Source organism: Ammodytes marinus (genome assembly GCF_949987685.1).
Source record: "Ammodytes marinus genome assembly, chromosome: 1".
NCBI classification, from domain to species: Eukaryota; Metazoa; Chordata; class Actinopteri; order Uranoscopiformes; family Ammodytidae; genus Ammodytes; species Ammodytes marinus.
In genome coordinates this window covers 10,592,759-10,613,415 of record NC_137230.1, presented here as the reverse complement: position 1 = coordinate 10,613,415, position 20,657 = coordinate 10,592,759, and the positions used below count along the sequence as shown (strand labels likewise).

At 43.9% G+C, this 20,657-nt stretch overlaps 1 protein-coding gene across 2 annotated transcripts in view; it reads left to right on the top strand.

Annotated features, from left to right (window-relative positions):
- LOC307269227 (transcription initiation factor TFIID subunit 4) overlaps positions 1-20,657 on the top strand; it is a gene marked incomplete at its 5' end in the record, with an annotated part of 84,914 nt that overhangs the window by 10,721 nt on the left and 53,536 nt on the right. Inside the window, 7 exons of one of the 2 annotated variants that reach the window (XM_080052104.1) lie at positions 3,418-3,600; positions 4,685-4,807; positions 5,463-5,552; positions 6,577-6,774; positions 10,837-10,912; positions 12,005-12,119; positions 19,014-19,183. In XM_080052104.1, coding sequence (XP_079908230.1) covers positions 3,418-3,600; positions 4,685-4,807; positions 5,463-5,552; positions 6,577-6,774; positions 10,837-10,912; positions 12,005-12,119; positions 19,014-19,183 — 955 coding nt within the window. Of the gene's footprint in view, positions 1-3,414; positions 3,601-4,684; positions 4,808-5,462; positions 5,553-6,576; positions 6,775-10,836; positions 10,913-12,004; positions 12,120-19,013; positions 19,184-20,657 lie in introns of both variants that reach the window. The other variant, XM_080052103.1, reaches the window with a different exon arrangement.

The following is a 20,657-nucleotide window of genomic DNA, read 5'->3' as shown; positions in this document are numbered from 1 at the left end:
CAGACGGACTAAACACTTGCAAACAACAACTAACTGAGTGTGTAGAGGAATATAACCAGCCTAATCTCTTATATATTTCCTGCATGATCTCTTTATACCTATCTCTCTGTATAATGTCCATATGTGTTGCGATGTGAGGTGTGCAATGGCTCTTGAACCAGTGACTTCGAAAACAGATTGTTTGACTTTCACAGCACTATGCATACAAACCTGATTTCTAATACAATCATGACAATGTGTCCGTAAAAGGGTTGAATTAAGGAGAGCATAATTGTAGTTATAATGTTTAAAATGTAGCTACAGTGTATAGACTTGTTTCTGTTCATTCACTGTAATAGACTGGCCCGATCTTACCATACTTCCCTTTGATGTAAGCATCCAAGAATCTCTCTTCCTACACAGCATGAGGTAATACACAGGCTTGTATTTTCTCGAGGTGAAGTCGGGTCTCTGCAGATGGTTTCTCATGCTAATTTCTTTATTAGTCGCATTAGTCATACCAATTATGATGCTGTCTGCGGGTTTCATTAAAACAAAATGCCAGTTAGATTAAGGCATGGTGTTCCAAGAAACACCATGCCTTAATTCAACCGCTCCAAACCAGTCCTCTTATGCCTGTGTGTTTCATAATACAGGCTTGTAAATGCCTCGTTGAATGGCTTGAATAACCTGGGTGTAGGCAATAAAAAAAAAAAAGGCAACAGGAATTTGACAAAAACGTTTGTGTATATATGTGAGAGAATATATAAAAAATCATGCTTTAAAGGAGAAATAAGCGAAATGGTCCTTTTAGCTAACTTGCCGTCAGCGACTGCAGTTAGCAGTCCCCTCCCTCGTCCCTAGGTCCCCACCAGATGAAAGCGCAGCAGTCTGTATCCGATAGTGCCGCGATTGAGAGCAGCGAGTCATCGTCCACGGGCACAGAGACCCGCCTGTTTATAGCGCTCTGTCTCCTGATTGGATAAAACGAGCGGGATACTCAAAACTTAACTTTATCTGGCAATTACTGCAATGCTGAATGACTGGGAGACCGATGTTATGAACTGTGCATACTATTTAAGTGATTGCTGTATGAATATAGAGAGTTTTAACACTTATATTAACAAACAGAGATCACTTACTTACTCCTTTAATGCTTAGATGGTACTCCAAGAAATGGCATTTAGCTGCGACATATAGCCAAGCCAGAATGTTGCCAGTAAAACCAGGTAAATGTGACGATACCATTCCCATGGACGCTCTTTCAGTCTCGTTTCAGTCCTGAGCATCACACAAACACACTGCCCCCCCAACCCCCCTACTCTTTCTCCTGTCCCGATGTCATGACCTTTCCCTCATCTGTCTGCGAGGCACGCCGCTGCTCTTTTCTCTCTGTCTCCCTCTCTCACGCTGCCACAGTCTTTTCTCTGCCCCTCCATTTTCACTTCCTCGCCACACTCTTTTCTTTCACCTCCAAAAAAAAAACTGGCACGGACTCACCTTTTTGCCGGATTTTTCTTTTTCCTTTTGAATCCCCTTTGACGTGACTCGTATTCATGATTTATCTCCGCCTGTTTACCCCTTTCTTCCTAGCACACTTTCAAATGCTGTACACTATTCTCTCTCTCTCTCTCTCTCTCTCTCTCTCTCTCGCTTTCTCTCTCTCTCTCCTGCAGTCTCCTGTGACCTCTCAGACCACCCGGCAGTGTGCTTTGACCCCGGCCAAGATGGCGCCCTCTGCCTCTCCCACTCCTTCCAGCCCTGCCCTCCAGACCTCCTCCTCCTCTTCCTCTTCTTCTTCCTCTTCCTCCTGTCCTGCACTCCGCCCAGTGAGATTACCCTCCTTACCCTTTTTTTTCCAAATCCTCTGCTATTTTCTTTCTATAGCATCGCTGAAAGGTTATGCCAAGATAACGTCATTTAGAAATGTATTGAAAGGTGGACTCAGCAATTCTTTAAAGAATACTTGACACTTCATTCCACAGAGATAGAAGATGATAGGAAAAGTTTTATTGTCTTAGACATTTGTAATGCACCTTTATGAATACATTTTCTATACACTACATTGATGAGTTACAGCAGTTACCGCTAGTTTTCTGCAAAATGTTCTTGGGAATTTTCAAGTTAAATTATGATCATGTGAATGCACCACTATTCAGCAACAACTCTGTTCTTATGAATGTCATATGTCACTCCTACCACACGAAAGCACATTTATAATTCATCATTGTCAATGTTATTAATGATCTTGAGCATTTATAAAGCTGCTGCTGGATTTAGTCGTGTGATTTTCTAAAGAAACAACAACAACCATGACGTTGGTTATATGTCTATCTATAGAATATGTATTTTCCAACATAATCCCCCAAGCAAGTTTATTTGTTTGCAGAACTGGAATAATAACTGAAATCTTCCACCAACTGAAGCAAGTACAGCTGCTGGGTATTGCTGCTTCCTCCTCATAACATCGTGTACTGTACCTTGCTTGTCACTGGCGGAGATGATTTTAAGTTATCTCTTTCCATTTCTAAGTATCTAAGCGTCTAGAGGCTCCGATCAGACCTAGGGTTTCCTATCCTCATACCGTGTGTATGTCCAGTAAGACACAGAGCTGAATATATTCCCCTGCTAATATTTGAATTTATTTAGGAGAAACTGTGTGTGTTTTGCTTAAGACAAAAACACGAGGTATTACTGTACAATTGTGCTCTGAGTGGACAATTGATCTTGTCCGGGCTTCAGGCTTGTGGACCTTCCCCCTGTGTTTGTAAGCTTTCTTGTTATTTACACACTAACTCCTGGGCATTCACTGAAGATACAAATGTATTTTTGGCTCAAGCTACGTTGCACGACGCATAGTATGTGGACGTATCCCATTCATATGCGACTTGAGCAAGATACCCTATAGTGTCTCTGATGCATTTTGGGTGCATTCACACCTGTATTTAGAACTGTCCGCTTACTTATCACATGAGATGTATTTTATTGCCATGTGTGAACAGGCCCTGAGAGCTTTCTAAGAGGTGATGAGGGCTCTAGAGTGAGAGACTGCTGACGGCACCTCATCTCAAATTCGTGTTTTGGATGTGAAATATTGTGTAGGCATTCACCCCCTCACACACAGTATCATTATGAACAAGTAGGCAATGTGTGGCTAATGTTTGGCATGACAACATCTTAACAGGAGGCTTCCCTTTGTCAGGTAAGGAAAAGCTCCGACGGCCTCTTGTCTCCCCCTCAGCCTCTAGCCTGTCACCACTTCCCCCTTCGCCCTGCTCCTTGTCTGTTAAGCGATGTCCACCTCAGTCAGGGAACAGCAGATGTGACAGGAGCGCTGTGTGGCCTGCCTCCTGTTCTCTGTGGCCTTGCTGTGAGCTAAGGCGTCACGTCCTGTTTATCTCTCTCTTGTCTCTGTCTCTTCTCTGTCTCCTCCAGAAGGGCCCCGTGGCTCCGGCCGTGGCAGTGACGGCTCCACAGCAGCAGCAGCAGCAGCAGAGCCCCGTGGTGATGGCCCCCCAGGCCCCGGTCCAGGCCCCTCAAACACAGGCCCCCTCCCAGCCAACACAGCCTCCGCAGCAGACGGGCATAGCAGCCGCCCCCGGAGGTCCTATCGCGTCCCAGGTCTGTTCTCTCTCTGCCGCCCTGCCACCTCCTTACAGACACGCACGCACATAGACACATGCATACAAAATTACACAAGCACACAAGCACACAAACGCACGAACACACACACACACACACACATGTAACCCTTAACCTAACCTCAACATACACATTTGTTTACGGCTATACTTGTAAGGACATTAATTGACATCATGCATTCCCTAGCCTCTTACCTTAACCCTAACCATCAAAACTAATTGCCTAACCCCAACCCTCACACTAACCCTAGCCTAATCCTAATTAATACATGAACGTAAAAACCTATTCTTAACCCTCAAACAGCCCTATAAAGACCGGACGGGTGAACCGGCCAAAATGTCCTCATACACAAACACACACACGCACACACACACGTACACACACACGTACACACACACACACGCGCACACACACACACACACACACACACCCCATCTTCACCGCCCACACTCCACCCCTCAGGGCGCAGTCGTTGTCACAGCTGCCAGCAGGCTGCCTGTGTCACTAGCCCAGACCCACTGCCTCACCACCGCCTCACACAGCTGGCCATTCACCCAGAGTCTCACACATGCCCACACACGTTCAGTTTCGCACTCATACAATACATTCACACAAGTGCATACAAACCCAAGGACATACGGACTCAGACATAAAAAAAATTCAGACCGACCATGAACATGTATACACATTCAGTGACGCATTGACTTACACATACAGCCATAGGCGCTCAAGTGTACATCATTTACATTGAGATACATAATCAGACACACACACACACACACACACACACCCTTACATCTCCATAGACACTGGCCCTCATAGGGACTACAGTGTGTTGCCACAGGCAGTTTGAGTGGACAGGTGCCATGTCTCATTTGGCTAAAAAAGATGACCGTGTGGACAGCATGCTAAGTGTGCACTATGCTCTAATTTGTGACTGATGCTTGTCAGCCTCTTCATCTGTCCAAGTTATTTCATCTTGCAGTTTCTTGGGTAGTTAGTTGTCTGTTTAGTAATAGTTTGCACAGAGGGGAAATAATTGTCTTTTACTTATCATTTGCAGGAAATGCAGGAGAATGTCAAGAAGTGTAAGAATTTCCTGGCCACACTCATCAAGCTGGCCTCTCACAACTCTCCGTCCCCCGAGACCTCCAAGAACGTCAAGAATCTGGTTCAGGATCTGCTGGTGAGCTTCCCAAACAAACAAACAAACAAACAAACAAACAAACAAACAAACATGATTCTAATGGACATTGGGGGAAGCATTGTGCCTGTGGTGTTAAGAACAATTCACGTTGTTCTAGAAAGAAGAAGAGTATTAATTAAAAACAAACCTTTTTGAAAGTCTTGAATAACTTTTTGCTGATTTTATAAGTGACACAAACTGACGGTTTTCTGACAGCTGCATTTTTTCATCGCCAGACTTCTATTAGACACCATTTCTTACACTTTACACGTAATCGACTGGAATGACACAGTTTCCTTAATCATTTTCAAGTGTGACTAAACTTTATTTTGAAATGTAGAATACCTGTATGCAGAGGAGAAGGTCAAAGTTGCCACTTTAACTTGTTGTATTGAATATTTTAAACCTGTAGATGGCAGCATGAAACTCCTCCACAAACACCCTCACTTGCTCTATCAGGAATTCTAACTCTTCTACAAAGTTGTAAAATAAAGAGCTGCACCATGGGTTTTTCTGGGATGGGGAAATAAGAGGTTGATCATCACTTCTTGTGTTCGGATTTCATGTGTTGAGTTCAAGTCACCATGGTGTACTTGACCTGCTGTCTGGATTCCCCTGTTAACTGGTGTTTGTACTTTACCCCTTCACCTAACAGGACGCCAAGATTGAACCGGAGGAGTTCACCAGCCGACTGCAGACGGAGCTCAAGTCTTCTCCGCAGCCTTACCTGGTGCCCTTTCTCAAGGTGTGCTTCTTGCTTGTAAACCCTCTTGTCTCCATCTACTCTAAAATGAATCCCTATACACTTGCTGAGACAATTGAATTGGATCCCTAAATAGTTCTCTGTACACTTCTCCAGTTCTAAATGGGTCTTGTTAAACAGACTGCCTCGCATGGAACCCTAAGTCCTATATTGACCCCAAATCTTTTTCCTAAAGTGCACCCTAACCCGCCCCTTAAATCAAGCCTTAACCTGGCTCCTTAAGCAGGCCCTCTCTTGTATTTTCCTAAACTGACCCCTGTTAAGAAGTTATTTCCCCTCAAACCAGTGATGGCTGGGCCTGACAGTAGAATGATACACACATGCATAGATGCAAACACACCCACACAAACACACACACACACACACACACACACACACACACACACACACACACACACACACACACACACACACACACAGCCCCCCTCTGGCCTGACTTCTGACTGTGTGTGACAGTGGCCCCCGCAGCCGTCCCTGCCAGTAGCCCGCAGGTTCATCCAGCCAACCGCAATGAGTGTCACATCAAGGCGCCCTCACCGCCCACAAACACATGTTGTCATGCAAATGTTAGGTCGCTTACGTCAAACATCTGCCTGATATAGTCTGCATGTAACAACATCAGGTCGGCCATGACAGCTGGTTATCAGAAATGGGCCGTGTTCTATGTGTGGCATTATACCATATCAAAAATACCTTATGTTCGTTATCCTGAAATCAAAAGTTTCACAGTGGAAGTGTGCGTGATTTTTTTTTTATAAAACCACACAAACCACTGTGTAAAAAAATACAGATACTGTCCCGTGTCTCAGCAAAGCAGCAGGTGTTTTCTTGGCCACCTTTAGCCGTTATGTTTCTTTGATAACATGTGTGCTAAATTAGCCAGTGACCCCCACAAGACATGCTCTTTGTTTTGCAGCTGAGTGTGTTTATGGTATTTTCTCATGCATGTCCGTGTTTTGCTCTTTGACTGTAACCTCTGTCCTCCTCTCTGTGTGCCCGTCAACAGAAGAGCCTCCCGGCCCTGAGGTTGTCTTTGTTGAACAGTCAGCATTCCATGACCCCTCAGCAGGCAGTCAAAGCAGCAGCACCCTGCAGCACCCCTCCTGCCATGGTGGGGGGGCCAGCTGTCCGCATACGCCACCCCAACAGTGTCAGCACCACTACGGGGGCCATGCCCGGGACCATGGGACACACAGCTGCAATGGTATGTATGGAGCGGACTGGCTGAAAAACAAACTCCAATGCAGACACAGTTATTACATAGTTTACACCTACAGTTTATGTTTAAAATGAATTCCCAATTGAGTGACAATAAACAAAAGAGTAGGTGAAATTAGTAAAGGAGTATGTAAGTAGTAGTATGTAAGGTGTGTGAGGATGGAGAGGGCTATAGTGGTGAAGTAATACATGTGACAATATTTACCCACAATTTCACTACATTCGAGAAGTGCTGGAATGTGATGGATGTGGACCTGCGGGGGTGGTGTGTGTATGTGTGTGCGTTTGTGTGTGTGTTTGTGTGTGTGTGTTGATGGGTCTTATACAAGGCTGAATTATCATGCTGGAGAGCGTCACAGTGCCATGGCTGGCAGTCACACAGCCAACAGTGTATTAGAGTAACACACAGCTAACAGTCTCACTGAGGAGTCACACACTCAGTTTGCCTAGGACTTAAACATAACTACAGTTCTCTAAAAAATCCCGAAGAGTACAACCTGGAGGATGTATGTGCAGACTCAGGAAGAACGTGCAAACTCCACACAGAAACATTTTCTGTCTTGAGAATTAAAAAGAAAATGTATATTTTTCTAGGTAAGGTCTTTAATGAGAAGGCACATTTATAAACCCACATGTTCACACCGAAGAAATGCTTAATGTAACCAAACTGTACTAGTGCTGACTGAGCACAGCAGATGGTGGTTGAACTCTTGCTTCAAGGGATGCTGATAATTGTTGACTCATGTCCAGACTTTAAACAGCTGATTAGAAGTGTTTATTCCGGGAACCTTACGGTGATTTTGTCATTTGTTTCAGACAAAAGAGTTTGACTCGTAATTAAGTAAGATCATTCAAAAGATAATATAATTAAAATGTCCAAACACCAAAGTGAGGCTGCAAAAACAATTGAAATTCTAGACTAATTAATCAATTCATTTTCTAGGTTAGTTGATTCATTATTTTGTTTATCCAAAATCTAATTTTCCAACGAACTCCAAACAAATAGGCATACTGTCAGAATTTTACTTTCTACAGATGGGGCTTTTTAATTCAAAAAGGCGAACTTTTCAAGAGATTTAGCTTACTGTGATTACATTTTGAATTATTATTATATATTATTATGTTCTTTTCTTTTTAAGTGCCAGTACTTTCTGTAGATGTCACTTAACCATAAACTGTGTACTAATCTGCTCCTTCAATTAAAGGTGGAGTCACCGATTCTGTAGAAAGCTTGTTGTCAAAATCACTTTTTGTCAAAATCAGGAGATATACCCTATGGATCCTCAGAAGTTTTTTTTTGCCTAAACTGCTTCTGAAAATGATATCATCCTATCCTTTTTGGTCTGCCATTCCCCTGTGCATCCATCCAGTGATAGTGTGGGTACAGTTGAAGTAAAGCCAGGTAACCTGCAGGGTCAGACAGCTTCGCTAACACTCTGCACACTGCAGTATTGCATTACCATGTGGGTGTGTGGCTAATCTAGCTATACTGTGTGTGTGTGTGTGTGTGTGTGTGTGTGTGTGTGTACGTGTGCGTGTGCGTGTGCGTGTGTGTGTGTGTGTGTGTGTTTGATTGTGTTTGTGTGTGTGCCGCGTGCATGCGTCTAGGTCAAGTGAGGTCAGATAGGTCCAGGCAGAGGTGTGGGTAAGCTTAGGGGTTCTCTCCTCTCTCAGTCTATCTTTGCTTTTTCCTTTTTGTTTTCCCTCTCTCCATCTCTTCCCAACAGTTTCTCTCACTGTATCTAACCGCGTGTCCCTCACTCATCTCACTCCCTCTACCCGTTAACCGGTGAAGGGTGAAGCGAGGTAACTAGGTCAGCCCCGGGTCAATTCTAAAGCAATGTGGCGGCCGCAGTCTCCATCCAGAACATGCCTCTGGCCTGTCTCTCTCTCCCTCTCTCTCTCTCTATTTCAAACACACACACACACACACACACACACACACACACACACACACACACACACACACACACACACACAAACAAGCACACATAAAACACCAACATAAGCTATCACACATAACATTAGTAAATGACAGCCCACGGCACATCAACAGTCTAAAACCAGACAGCTAGTTGAATTAGGCTAAAATCTGCTCCTACAATAGGAGTATGGGTAACATTTTCACAGTAGTATGAAAAATATTTAAATGTTATAATGTCTTGCAATGGTAAATATACGGTGGAATATAGTCTATGCACGATGAGTTTTATTATTTAAAGTTTCCTCCATATTTACACTTGACACGTGATTTTCTAAATTTTCAAAAAATAATTGCACTGTAACTGGAGATCATATGCCATGCAACATCGCAAGAGATCTGATGGCTTAATTGTTATAACACATTCAGGGTAGAAGAAAACAATTTTTTTTCTAAAGGTAATGTAATAAGGTGAATGGACTTTATAAAAGGAGAATAGTAACTAGGACACCTCATTGCTTATAGCAGTACATTTTTCACTGCAACAATGTGTGTGAATCTACAAATAGACAGCCTTATTATATGTGCAGTTTTATGTATACTCAGAGAAGACAGTTATATTTTTCAACTTTACTTTAAACAAACAAGTTCCTTGCAGACACAATTGGCAAAAATTCCGCTTTTCTGGAAATCTGCACAAATCACTTTGCAGCGCAAGTGAATATTGTCTCTCAACAATATGAACGGCTGTCCTCAGTCTTTTTGTAGATGCGAGCACTAACGCTACCACTAGTACGTGACACATGTTAAGCAGTCATTCAAATATACTGTTTTTCATTGTATATACAGTAATTATAACAACATTACACATTTCATTTCCCTTTGATAACTGATGTTTAAAAGTAGAAAAACACATTTTCTGAGTTCAGATTCAGTGTCTTGCCTTATTACCCTCTTCCCAAACTTTCTACCTGACTTTTTTTCTTCTTCTTCTTCTTCCCCCTCTTTAACTGTGTCGCCGACTGGCCAGAGGTGCTAGCTATCTCTGCCTGTGCTGAATGTCCCCCCCTCCTCTCCTCCTCCTTCCACTCCCACTCTCACAGGCCCCTGCAGTGGATCTCTGGGAAAAATAGCCTCTGTCTACTTTTTTTTTTCAGTAGCTTGAACAGTAATATAGCATGTGTCAGGGAATGGAAAACAAGGCTAAAAAATATGCAGCAAGAAGCAAACTGGTAGGAATGGATGACTGAGCCCCAGGCCGGGCCCATGGCCGCTACCAAGGAAGGAAGTGACTCTAATAGCCCAGCACAGCCTCCTCCCAACCCCCCCTCCCCCAAACCCCCACTGTTCCATCTTCTTCTTCCTCCACTACTTCTCCTGCTTCTAAACTACTTTCTCACTTGCAGCCTTGACTTCTTATTGCCTTTGTCTTCTCTGGAAAATGCACGCAAATGTAGGTCATGTACAGTGACAGCAATCCATGCTCCTGCTTTCAAATTGATCTCCACATCAACAGTGCAGTGCGTAGGGATGGTTCTGTAGAGTTCATCACCCTGCATTACTACTACATTACAGTGGAATAGAAATCAGTTCACAGTCCTTAAGTGGCATTCAGCCAGCTTGTGTTCAGGTCATTCCTTTCAGCTAACTGAGTTGAAGAGGGGCAGCATTGGTAGATTCTTCTGTGAACAAATCATCTTGGAGATGGTGTTTAAAGGTGGAGTCAGCGATTCTGGAGAATACTTGTTGTCTTAATCACTATTTGATAAAATCAGTGAATATCTCTTCACTGTGTGTGTTAGTTGAAACAAATCTGGTGTTAATACACAGCCTAGGCTCTGTAAATGGGCATGTTTCTAGCTATGGTGGGCCCCCTTTGTTGACGTACCCTTTTTTTTTACATACAGTACATGTTTATAGAGCCTAGACTGTGTATGTACTTACACCAGATTTTATTTTTCAGTGCACACACAGTAGAGACAAGTGGTCGATCGGGATGATATATTCACTGATTTCGACAATAAGTGATTTTGACAACAAGCATTCTCCAGAAGGGCTGACTCCACCTACATACTACATGAAGTACTCAATTTGTGTTGTTGTTGTTGTTTTTTTTGCCTTTTTCAGGGTATGAAGACAGCAGGCACGGGGTGTGGCCAGGTCCGGATGCCCATGGTGATCACACAGTCCAACAGAGTGCAAGGTAAGGTTTATGGTTCAGTTTTCCGTCCTCTGACACACGCTTCTCTTCCGTTTCTGGCCTCCAATATTATAATGTGTTTACGTATCCCAGTAAGGCTGCGTGATCTGCCAGTTATCTCAAGATTTCTTTCAAACTCACTGACCTTCTAGTTCAGTAAAGACTCAGCGAAGTAGGCTAAGAAAAGATAGCCCTCAGTGGTACTTTAAATGTTCCCCTGGCAGTCTGTATGATGTGTAACCAGGCAGGAGAACACAGAGAGAACAGGTGTTTTCTCCTGTCTGCTTATGAAGCCTTCTCAAACATTTGCGCTGCTGCTGCTGCTTACTCACACTGATTCACAAAGACTCACTTTCTACAGAAGCCCAACAAATATCGCCCCCAACACCAACCAGGCATAATGCTCAGGTGGTGTGTGCAATGTGTGTCTGTGTGTGTGTGTGTGTGTGTGTGTGTGTGTGTGTGTGTGTGTGTGTGTATGTACGTGTGTGTGTGTGTGTGTGTGTGTTTGTGTGTTTGTATCTGTTTTTGCTTGTGTGTGTGTGTGTGTGTGTACTTTCAAGGGGCGCATAGAAATTTGATCTGCCCCCCTTCCCCCAAGATCGCCCGCAGTGTAAGATCTGTAGGTTGTTTTATGCCCATAAATTGGAATGCGGGGATAGAACTAAAAATACTTTCCTGTGCCTCTTGGCTAGGAACATGCCTGTTAAAATCAAGTTTAAATTCACTCCGGCAGTCCTTGTGCCTCTCCGGAAAAATGTGTCTCGGAGCAGGATGCGGTTTAGGGGAGTGTGTAAGGAGAGTCGGTGAAGCGCAGTGATATTGACAGAGCGACGCTCAACGCAAACCAACCTGGGGAGAGCCACAGTACTGCTCCCCCCATCCACATACACACACACACACACACACACACACACACACACACACACACACACTAATCTACCCCTGCGAGGATGACGGTCACAGTTGAAGGTAGTCGTTAGACAGGAGGATATTTGACACAGATAGAAAGGGACACTTCAATGATAATATTACTCCTCTCCTCTTTTCTTAAGTGTGTTTCTTCCTTGTTTTTCCCCCTCTCTTCCTTAACAGGCAACATGGGTAAGGGAGCCATCTACCAAGCAGGCAAAAGTCCCATTGGCTTAGCCGTTCAGAACTCTGGGAATCAGAAAAACAAGCTCAACGACCCCGGAGGAGGCACTTTCAGGTACATCTCCTCTCACCATGCCAGAGGTACCATCCGTACTGTAGAGCACCTGTCGTAACCGGCAGCCGCCACATGGGGGCAGCATTTCACTAAGATGCCCCTTGCATGACTACAGGCTACACTCTCAGCCAAGGCTGTGAGTGTTTATCCCTTATCCCCCTTTGCCTTGCCTGGCCACCTGGCCGCCTGCCTGCCTGCCTGTCCCACTGCCAGGCTGGTTGATTGGTGGTCCTCTCTCTCTCTCTCTCTCTCTCTCATAGCAACACACACCGCCAGCCAATAGATCACCCTTCGCGATGGCCCCTTCCTTGTGTCAGTGTCACAACTCATCTACAAAGATTACAAATGAGCGAAATCCTCATTTAGAAATAACGTAATTGCGTCCAGATGGGTGGAATTTTTCTGGATGCGGTTCTGAAAATACCTTTCGGTTAAGTCAAACATACGGCATTTCGCCCGCAGCTCCGCTCTCTCTCTCTCTCTCTCTCTCTCTCTCTCTCTCTCTCTCTCTCTCTCTCTCTCTCTCTCTCTCTGGTCTTGTCTCCGCTTCAGCCCTGGCTTTTGTCTCCAAAACATGAAAGGTTCATCGCCCACATGCTGGCCTCTGTGGTCCAATGTTTTGTGTTAGTCTTTGTGTATTTGTGTTTGTCAGGGTGTGTGTGTGTGTATGCGCCGCCTATCTATGTGCAAGTGTGTGTGTACGTATTGTGTGTGTGTGTTTGCATGCCTGCCTCTACACAGCATCTCTCCGTGTTTGTTTGTATCCCTGCTTGGGTGCACAGGAACATATGTGTATATATCCTGCAGATCTTAGAATATTGTTTATGTAATGTGCGTATCTAATGTGTGTGTGTGTGTGCATATGCCGCTATGCATTGACAGGTCTAAGGGGGGGTTAGAATAGGGGATTTGGCCTGGCGTGACCGGGGCCCGGGTAAGAGAGAGAGAGGAGTCTGGGTCACATGGGCTCAACGGGTTCATGTGTAATGGCTACTGTCTCCTGAGGGGTAGTTCAGCGGCCCCCGGGCTCTCATTGATAAACCAATAAATCTCTAGCCTCGTTGGTAATTAAGCTGTCAGGCTTTGCTTGTTACTGGACGACCTTTTTTTTGTTTCGTTTTTCCCCCTGCGGTAATCACACAAACACACTGGTTGCAACATAAACCCAATATCAGTGTAGTCACGAGAGGAGCACATCACTGACATTTTGTTGTAGCATATTCTCTCCCCCCGCCCCCCTTTTTTTTTATCCAGGTCAGGTCTGGACTTTTTGTGTGTGTTAGACAAGCGGCATAATACGTGGCACCACCGACCCTGCCTCCCATCCAAGTGTTTGGCTGTACATGCAGGCAGTTTGCTTTCTCTTCCGAAAAACATGTTCTTCCTCAAGTCAAATCAAATGTGAGGTTTGAGGCTTATATTGATTTGTATTGTTTAATAAGCGATGGACATCTGTTGACATGATCTTTATTTTTAGAGCACACTGCAAACTGCGGTGCGCATTAACTCTTTACTTTAGTTTTAGCCGGACCTTATTTGGTTACAGATGTCTGAAACTCTTCTCAGCCTTGTCCGCTGTGTTTACTGATTGCTGGTTGTTTTCTGACCTGAGGTTATAAACATGTTGGAACAAGGCGCTCCTCCATAGGACGCCATTGTGTCTTCACTCCGTGGGCCAGAAGCCTAAAAAACATCAACACAGTGATTTGACCTGTGAACTGAGGTGTTTACTGTAACTAACAACAACAACAAAAAAAAAGTTACATTTGCTTTACAAGTTTTTCAAAGTTCCCTATGAGCTTCTACGGAGTTTGATCATGTTATAGTCAGGTTAGATTTATTAATAAAAAGTATTTTGACATGCTTTTACAAAGTTAGCCACATGTTTAAGATAAGGGGGCTGACATCACAAAAAGTTTGAAAAAGATCGTAAGATACAAACAAGAAAATCCACGGAGTATGGGCGGCCTGGTCACTCAGCATCCACCAGCCTGCACTGTGTGTTTGGCTGTAGTAAAAGGGGACTGATGTGTGCATGGCTGTCACTCTGAGCCACTGGTCCCAACGGACCAGCTGTAGCACAAACACACACATACACACACACTGCAGGGCTTGTGGGGTTCCCAGTGCAGCTACAGCCTTCTGTGTAAGTGCTTGGGTTGATGTGTGTGTGTGTGTGTGTGTGTGTGTGTGTGTGGTTTACAGTACAGAGTGAAAGCAGCTGTCTCTGTTGCCCCCCTCGCCCCCCCCCCCCCCCCCTCCTCATCTCTCTGTAAACACTCGACATCCGCTGTAATCACAGGCGAGCCAGCCGAGGCCCTCATCCCTCTGCCAACCTCCCTGTATCATACATGGTGGACACACATCCACGCACACAGTCAACACACACACACACACACACACTGGCACAGTTGCACAGGGAAACAGAAACACAGAGACACACACAGGGAGATACACAATGCAAAAATAAGGAACAAAAGTGTTCATCCATCACAGTTGCCAGTGGATTTAAAAGTCGTACCAGCCCCTTTTTTGTTCCATCATTTACCAGCAAAGGGAGTTTCATTCTTCCTCTGTGGTTACATCCTCTGTTGCTCTGTAAATTGCTATGTGATGTGCCTGTTTTGGCTTTACAAATACATGTGACTCAATTAGAAAACTTAAAAGTGACCTCCCAAAAATTGTTGACGCAGAGACTTGGACCACAAGATTAGATTATGTTCGGATCGGGTGTCGTGCCATGTTAAAGTTGCTCCGAAAGAATCTGTTTAAGGAGAAAACTCTGGCACGCCGAGCTGAAAAACACTCCAAGAAAATATATAGGAAAGTCTGGTATTAAATGAATTTGTCGAAAAAGCTACGTCAATCCAAGGCGTAAATATGCCTCGGTTTCATGCCGTGCACCATCCACATTACACCTTGCCATTATTTTTTTTTAAATGTTGTCAATAGGTACAATTTGAGTGTGGGTGGTCCATTGAACTAATAGCAGTTGCTTGCTTAACATTTAACAGCATCCAGCTTGCTTGCATGGCCTGGGTGTTAGTGAAAGAGAGGGATCAATCAGGGCCCCATGCCTGGGCACAAGGACCCTTATCCGCAGGGGATGGGGGTTCTATCTACACACACACACACACACACACACACACACACACACACACACACACACCCTCTAAATGGCAACGCAATTCCCTCTCACCACCTATGGCGTGCCCTCTCTGAATCACAAGCTAGATATGGAAACGACATGCATATGTATTCATGTGACCGCCGGCTCCATGCCCCCGAGCCAACCCCAACCAATAACTGAGAGGCTGCTCTTTAGCTCCCGTGGAAGCTAATTACATCTCTGCTTTATTAGAGGCAGAGAGGTATAGTCAGGAATATTTTGCATTTCATATCTCATTCCCTCCTTTTAATGTCAGACCTGTCTCAGGCATTCACATTTGATTTGAGTCCCCGGCGGTCCAAAACAGCCAGAAATCTAAACCAAGAAAAAGAAACACTTATAATATATACTCATGATATTACCCGGGCTCTTGGATACCTGGTTTATGTCTTATAGACCTATACAGTGTAGTAATAATGTCCCTGTCCTATATTACTGCTGACATTTTTATGTATGTTATGATAGATTTGGTGTTGTTTTGTGTGTGTGTGTGTGTGTGTGTGTGTAGAAACACTACTTTCACTTGTACTGTAAATTGGAACTGGTGAAAATGTAGCAACACTTACAGTACATTCCTCTCAGGGATTGAGCCCCACTGCTGCTGCAGTGTATGAAACTACATTGATTGTTCCTAATGTAAACCAAGGCCATTGTTCAAGATAAAGAACTTCAAGCTAGAAATTTGTTCTGAATTATTGTTGGTATTCCTTTTTTTATTATTTTTATATAAAGAGATCCCTGCAGGCCATATAGAAAAATGCATTCCCTTTCATGTTTGTGTTTTCATAGTAACATAAGCATAACATATCATGTATGTGGCATGGACGAATGCCACATACAGTACCAGAATATAGACAGCCCTTTATGCCAGTTGGCAGGAATTACACTTGTAAATACAGTGAATAGACCCCACCCCATACTCATTAAGCTAAAGATCAAGTTACTTTTTCTTAAATAAATAATTAATATTAGTCTCATTATGTTAAACAAAATACATTGAACTACTTAGATATTGAGCTAGCTGTGCTTCAGATTTCAATTCACAACCTTGAATAATCTTCCAAACCAGGTCATATATCTGACAGAAAGAATGAATATGAATGTGACATATACAATATCCCTGCTCAGAATTGCCTCATTTGACTTTGCATTGTATACATATGTCACAAAGTAGATCTGTCCAAAAAACGGATGGTTGTACAGCATTTTCTGCTATAAGCCCAGGTAGATTATCATATAACTGTCAGCTAACAGTAAATGTCAACAGTGTGTCGCATTTATCTCAATGGATTTACATGGGGGACAGTGAAAAATCCCTATTCAAATCAGTGTGTTTTTTCATATAGCCCAATATCACAGTTCATACACAATATAACATTGTCTTCCCTTATACCCTAAGTTTGACTGAGGAACAACTCCCAGCTAAAAGAAAACCTTAAACGGGGAAAAAGTGTTGAGAAACCTATTACATCATAATGGTGTAGTTCAAGTAAGGCAACAACATGTGCTGGACAACTGGCTTCATATAAACACAGTCCTTATATTCCATTGTGATAGTTGTAGGGTTTTTATCCTCTTGTTGTTAATCCAATGTCACACAGATGCTAAGGTCATCTCTTCTTTTACCTGAGTGAACATGGCCTGAGTTGTAGTCTCTCTTTAGGACAGGTTAATGACAACCATCCATGAGGTTCTGATAAAGAAAGGTGCACAGCCTAAGGGTGCAGCACATGGGCATAATCCTATGTATCCACGCGTGTGTGTGTGTGTGTTTCCCCCCGCATATACTCTCTTTTGAAGGCATAATTAGAATTAGAACGCTGGAGGAGAGGAGAGGAAAAAACAGCAGAGAGTGGTAGATGTGTGCTGCTAGGTTCAGGGAGTTGCTCTAATCGCCTTTGTCAACCTCCCGCTGTAGTGTCAAGTTTCATATCGACTCTCCGCGGCCGCACCGAGGAGCGAGAGGGCCTCCACGGGGTGGAGTTGGCAGACGGTGTGGTGCCCACATGCTGGCCGCCCGTGCCACAGACACACACACACGCACACACACACACACACACACACACACACACACACACACACTTCCACAAAAAGCACAACAACACATAGCACACAAGCTACATCAGTGGGATGGACGTAAATGACTGTGGAGGTGAGCCAGTGAGTGTGCAAGAGGCCACCCTGTGTGTGTGTTCCGCGGTTCTTTGTGTTTCCCTTCCGTCAAAGCATCTCAGCAAAAAATCCTCTCTTCTGCGCTCCGGGCCAGTCCCTGTTAGCACAAACACGTCCCCGCGCGGCAGCAGCTAATTCAGGCCAGAGTCACAGTCATTACTTGCCAAGTGCAATAATTGTGGGGGACTTTTGGCGCGCTGACAAACTCGCAAAGAAAAGTTACACAGCCTCGTCTAAAGGATAAAAGAGGGACCTTATTGACTGTCAAATGCAATGACCACAAATATATTGTGCATTGTTTACCCCTCTACCAATGCCTCTGCTGATATGGAATAACATGTAAGCAAATGTCAAATCAGCATTACGGCCGTGAGGAATGACCTGTACATCTGGGAAAATACAAAGCAAAGTGTGGCAAAGCGGTGTTTGTTGACATCACTATATATATAACCAGATCCATCACAGCACCGTGCCAATCCTCAGGAGATTCCTTACCGAGCTTAACTCCTTCCAAACGCTCTTCATCTTCTGGCTGACACAAATAGACCCTGGAAATGGAATTATGTGCCATAACGACCAAAGCACAGCACTCTGTTACAATACTAATGCCTATTGTCATCTGAGGAAATATATTCATGAATATAAGCGGGATCTCGGAATATACATTGACATCGTAGGACATGAATACTGATATTCAGTAAAGGTGCTGTTTCCCAAAAAATTATATTAAAGAATGAACAAATTCTTCAATCGTGTCAATGATCTTAACCCCCTTCACTGCCTTTGTTTCTGCCTACTGTGTACGGTTTAGACACGGTGAGACAGTGTTTCCCTGCGATATCCAGGGGGTTACGAATCAGTGTGAACTATACCTTTAGTTCACATCCCTGTGTGTCTAATTTAGTGTGTTTTTGTTGCGCAATCAACTCAAGATGTGTTAACATCAAAACCTGTGACCCTAACAAGATAACACGGTGCAATGTTTTTGTATAGGGGGGTGTTATGAAATGTTGTTTACGTGAACCTCCCATGACAAACTTTTAAATGTTTGTGAAACAGTCTCATTTGACCTGTAACAGCAAAGGATACCATTAAGAAAACAACTCGGGTTTAATATTGTTCTCATTAATGCCTAGATAGCAAGAATATTGGAAGATCCCTTGTTTTACCAACGGTACTAAAATCAAAGTTAACTTTGCTTCACCATCATCATATTATCATTATTAATCGTACATGGTCACACATTAATACATTACCTCATCGAGGTGCATCCTACAGTCTCTCTTTCACCTGTTTCTTCAACAAATTCGCGTTCTACCGGCAAACACTTGGGCGCTAGTGACGTAAAAAAACACTTACGCTTTTGTCCAAAGGTGCTGCTAGAGTAAACAGAAGCTGAAAATTCCTAGTAGCCACTTTAATCAATATTAAATAATATTGAATACTACCCATCAATTGAATCGCATAATACTTTTGGGTGTTTCTGTCTCATTTAGTCGGGATTTCAATGTGTTTTAATGTATTTGGCTAATCTCCCATCTCTCATGTTGCAGGGATGACGATGACATTAACGACGTGGCCTCCATGGCCGGTGTGAACCTGAACGAGGAGAGCGCCAGAATACTGGCCACCAACTCTGAGCTGGTGGGAACGCACATCCGCTCCTGTAAAGATGAGGCCTTTCTCCATCCCGGACTGCTCCATAGACGGATACTGGAGACAGGTAAGAAGAGAGTGCCTTCTTGCCCATTTTAGCAATGTCGCCGTAGATAGAGAATCACCGAAATCTTAATGTAACATGACTGCATCCCCACCCCTTCCACTCTCAAAATAACAAACCCCAAAGCTGACACATCCAGGCTCGCTGTAGTAGTGATGAAATCATTGTCTGTTGTCCTTTGTGTGAGGAACACATTGTTTCTGTATTTATAGTGTCATCACAAAAGACGGTTTTTTGGATTTGATACACTTAACAATTCTTTCACCTCCTTTAATGAATTCTTCAGTGGCTGTCTGAACTCACTGGACCTCAGGCTCGTGCATAAATACTTTATGGGTTTGTCTTTTGAAGGCTGGCTGTCAGATTGTCCTCTGGACTAAAAGGAACAGAGTTTAGAGGAATGAGACTTGGCATTGAGATTATTTGATTCCTTCTCTTTTTAGTGGATCTTGACACTCACTCTGATAGCACACACACACACACACACACACACACACACACACACACACACTCACACACAGTACATTGCGTGTGCTAATCGATACAGGCGCACAGAGAGGTCTCGGTTTGTTTTGCAGCTTCGCACGAGAGTGATAGTGTCTTCATTACCTTCTTTTTCGCTACCGGCGCTAGGTTTTTATTGCTTGAAATATACTTTAGGCTCTCGCACTGCACTGTAGACAACCCTGTGAAAACGTGTAATGAACGTTATTACTCAAAATAAAAACTACTGCGCCTAGCAACTTGCTGCTCCTGTGTGCATCAGATCAAAAAACACACGGCGTAATCTCACGTGACGGGGAGTCTAGTGCCCCCTCATCTCGTTTCATCTCAATTAAAGTATCTTTAGTTGTAGGCACGAAAAGGCCCGCGGGTCACGTAACGTTGTGTGCGGACTCTCGGCATGGTGGTTATGCCGTCACCTTGGGGCAGTTAGGGCTTGTGCTTAAAAATATAAATCTTTCCTCAGGGGGGGTGGGTGGGGGGCACACAGCATGATACAGGGGCAGGAGGCTAGGGTGCCCCCTGCTGGGTGAAGTGGCACTTGTGCAGCTTTGTTGTGTCAGTGATTGGCCTCTCCACACACTCAGCTGACAGCAGTCCGAGGGAGGCTTCCCCCGGCCTGCCAGCTCCACTCAATCAGGGCTACTGCTCCTCTGTACCGCACAAGTACAAGGGTCGGACTCGGCTCTGCCTTCTCTTTTACTGTGGAGCATCCAATGGACCTGTGTGACCTTCCCTGCCCCATGGTTTTTGCCCCAAAAAGCTTGGATTACAGCATCTTGCTTATCTTTAGTACTTTTCTGTTTTTGAATCAGTAGAGCTATATCAATTCCCCATTTGTTTTTCCCTATATTTATTCATAATAATAATATTCATATTTTTTTTTCCGGGTCTCAAGTAGGTCCATAGCTACAGTATATGTAAAAAGTAAGGAATTACATACAAGAAACACAAAATATATATATACACACAC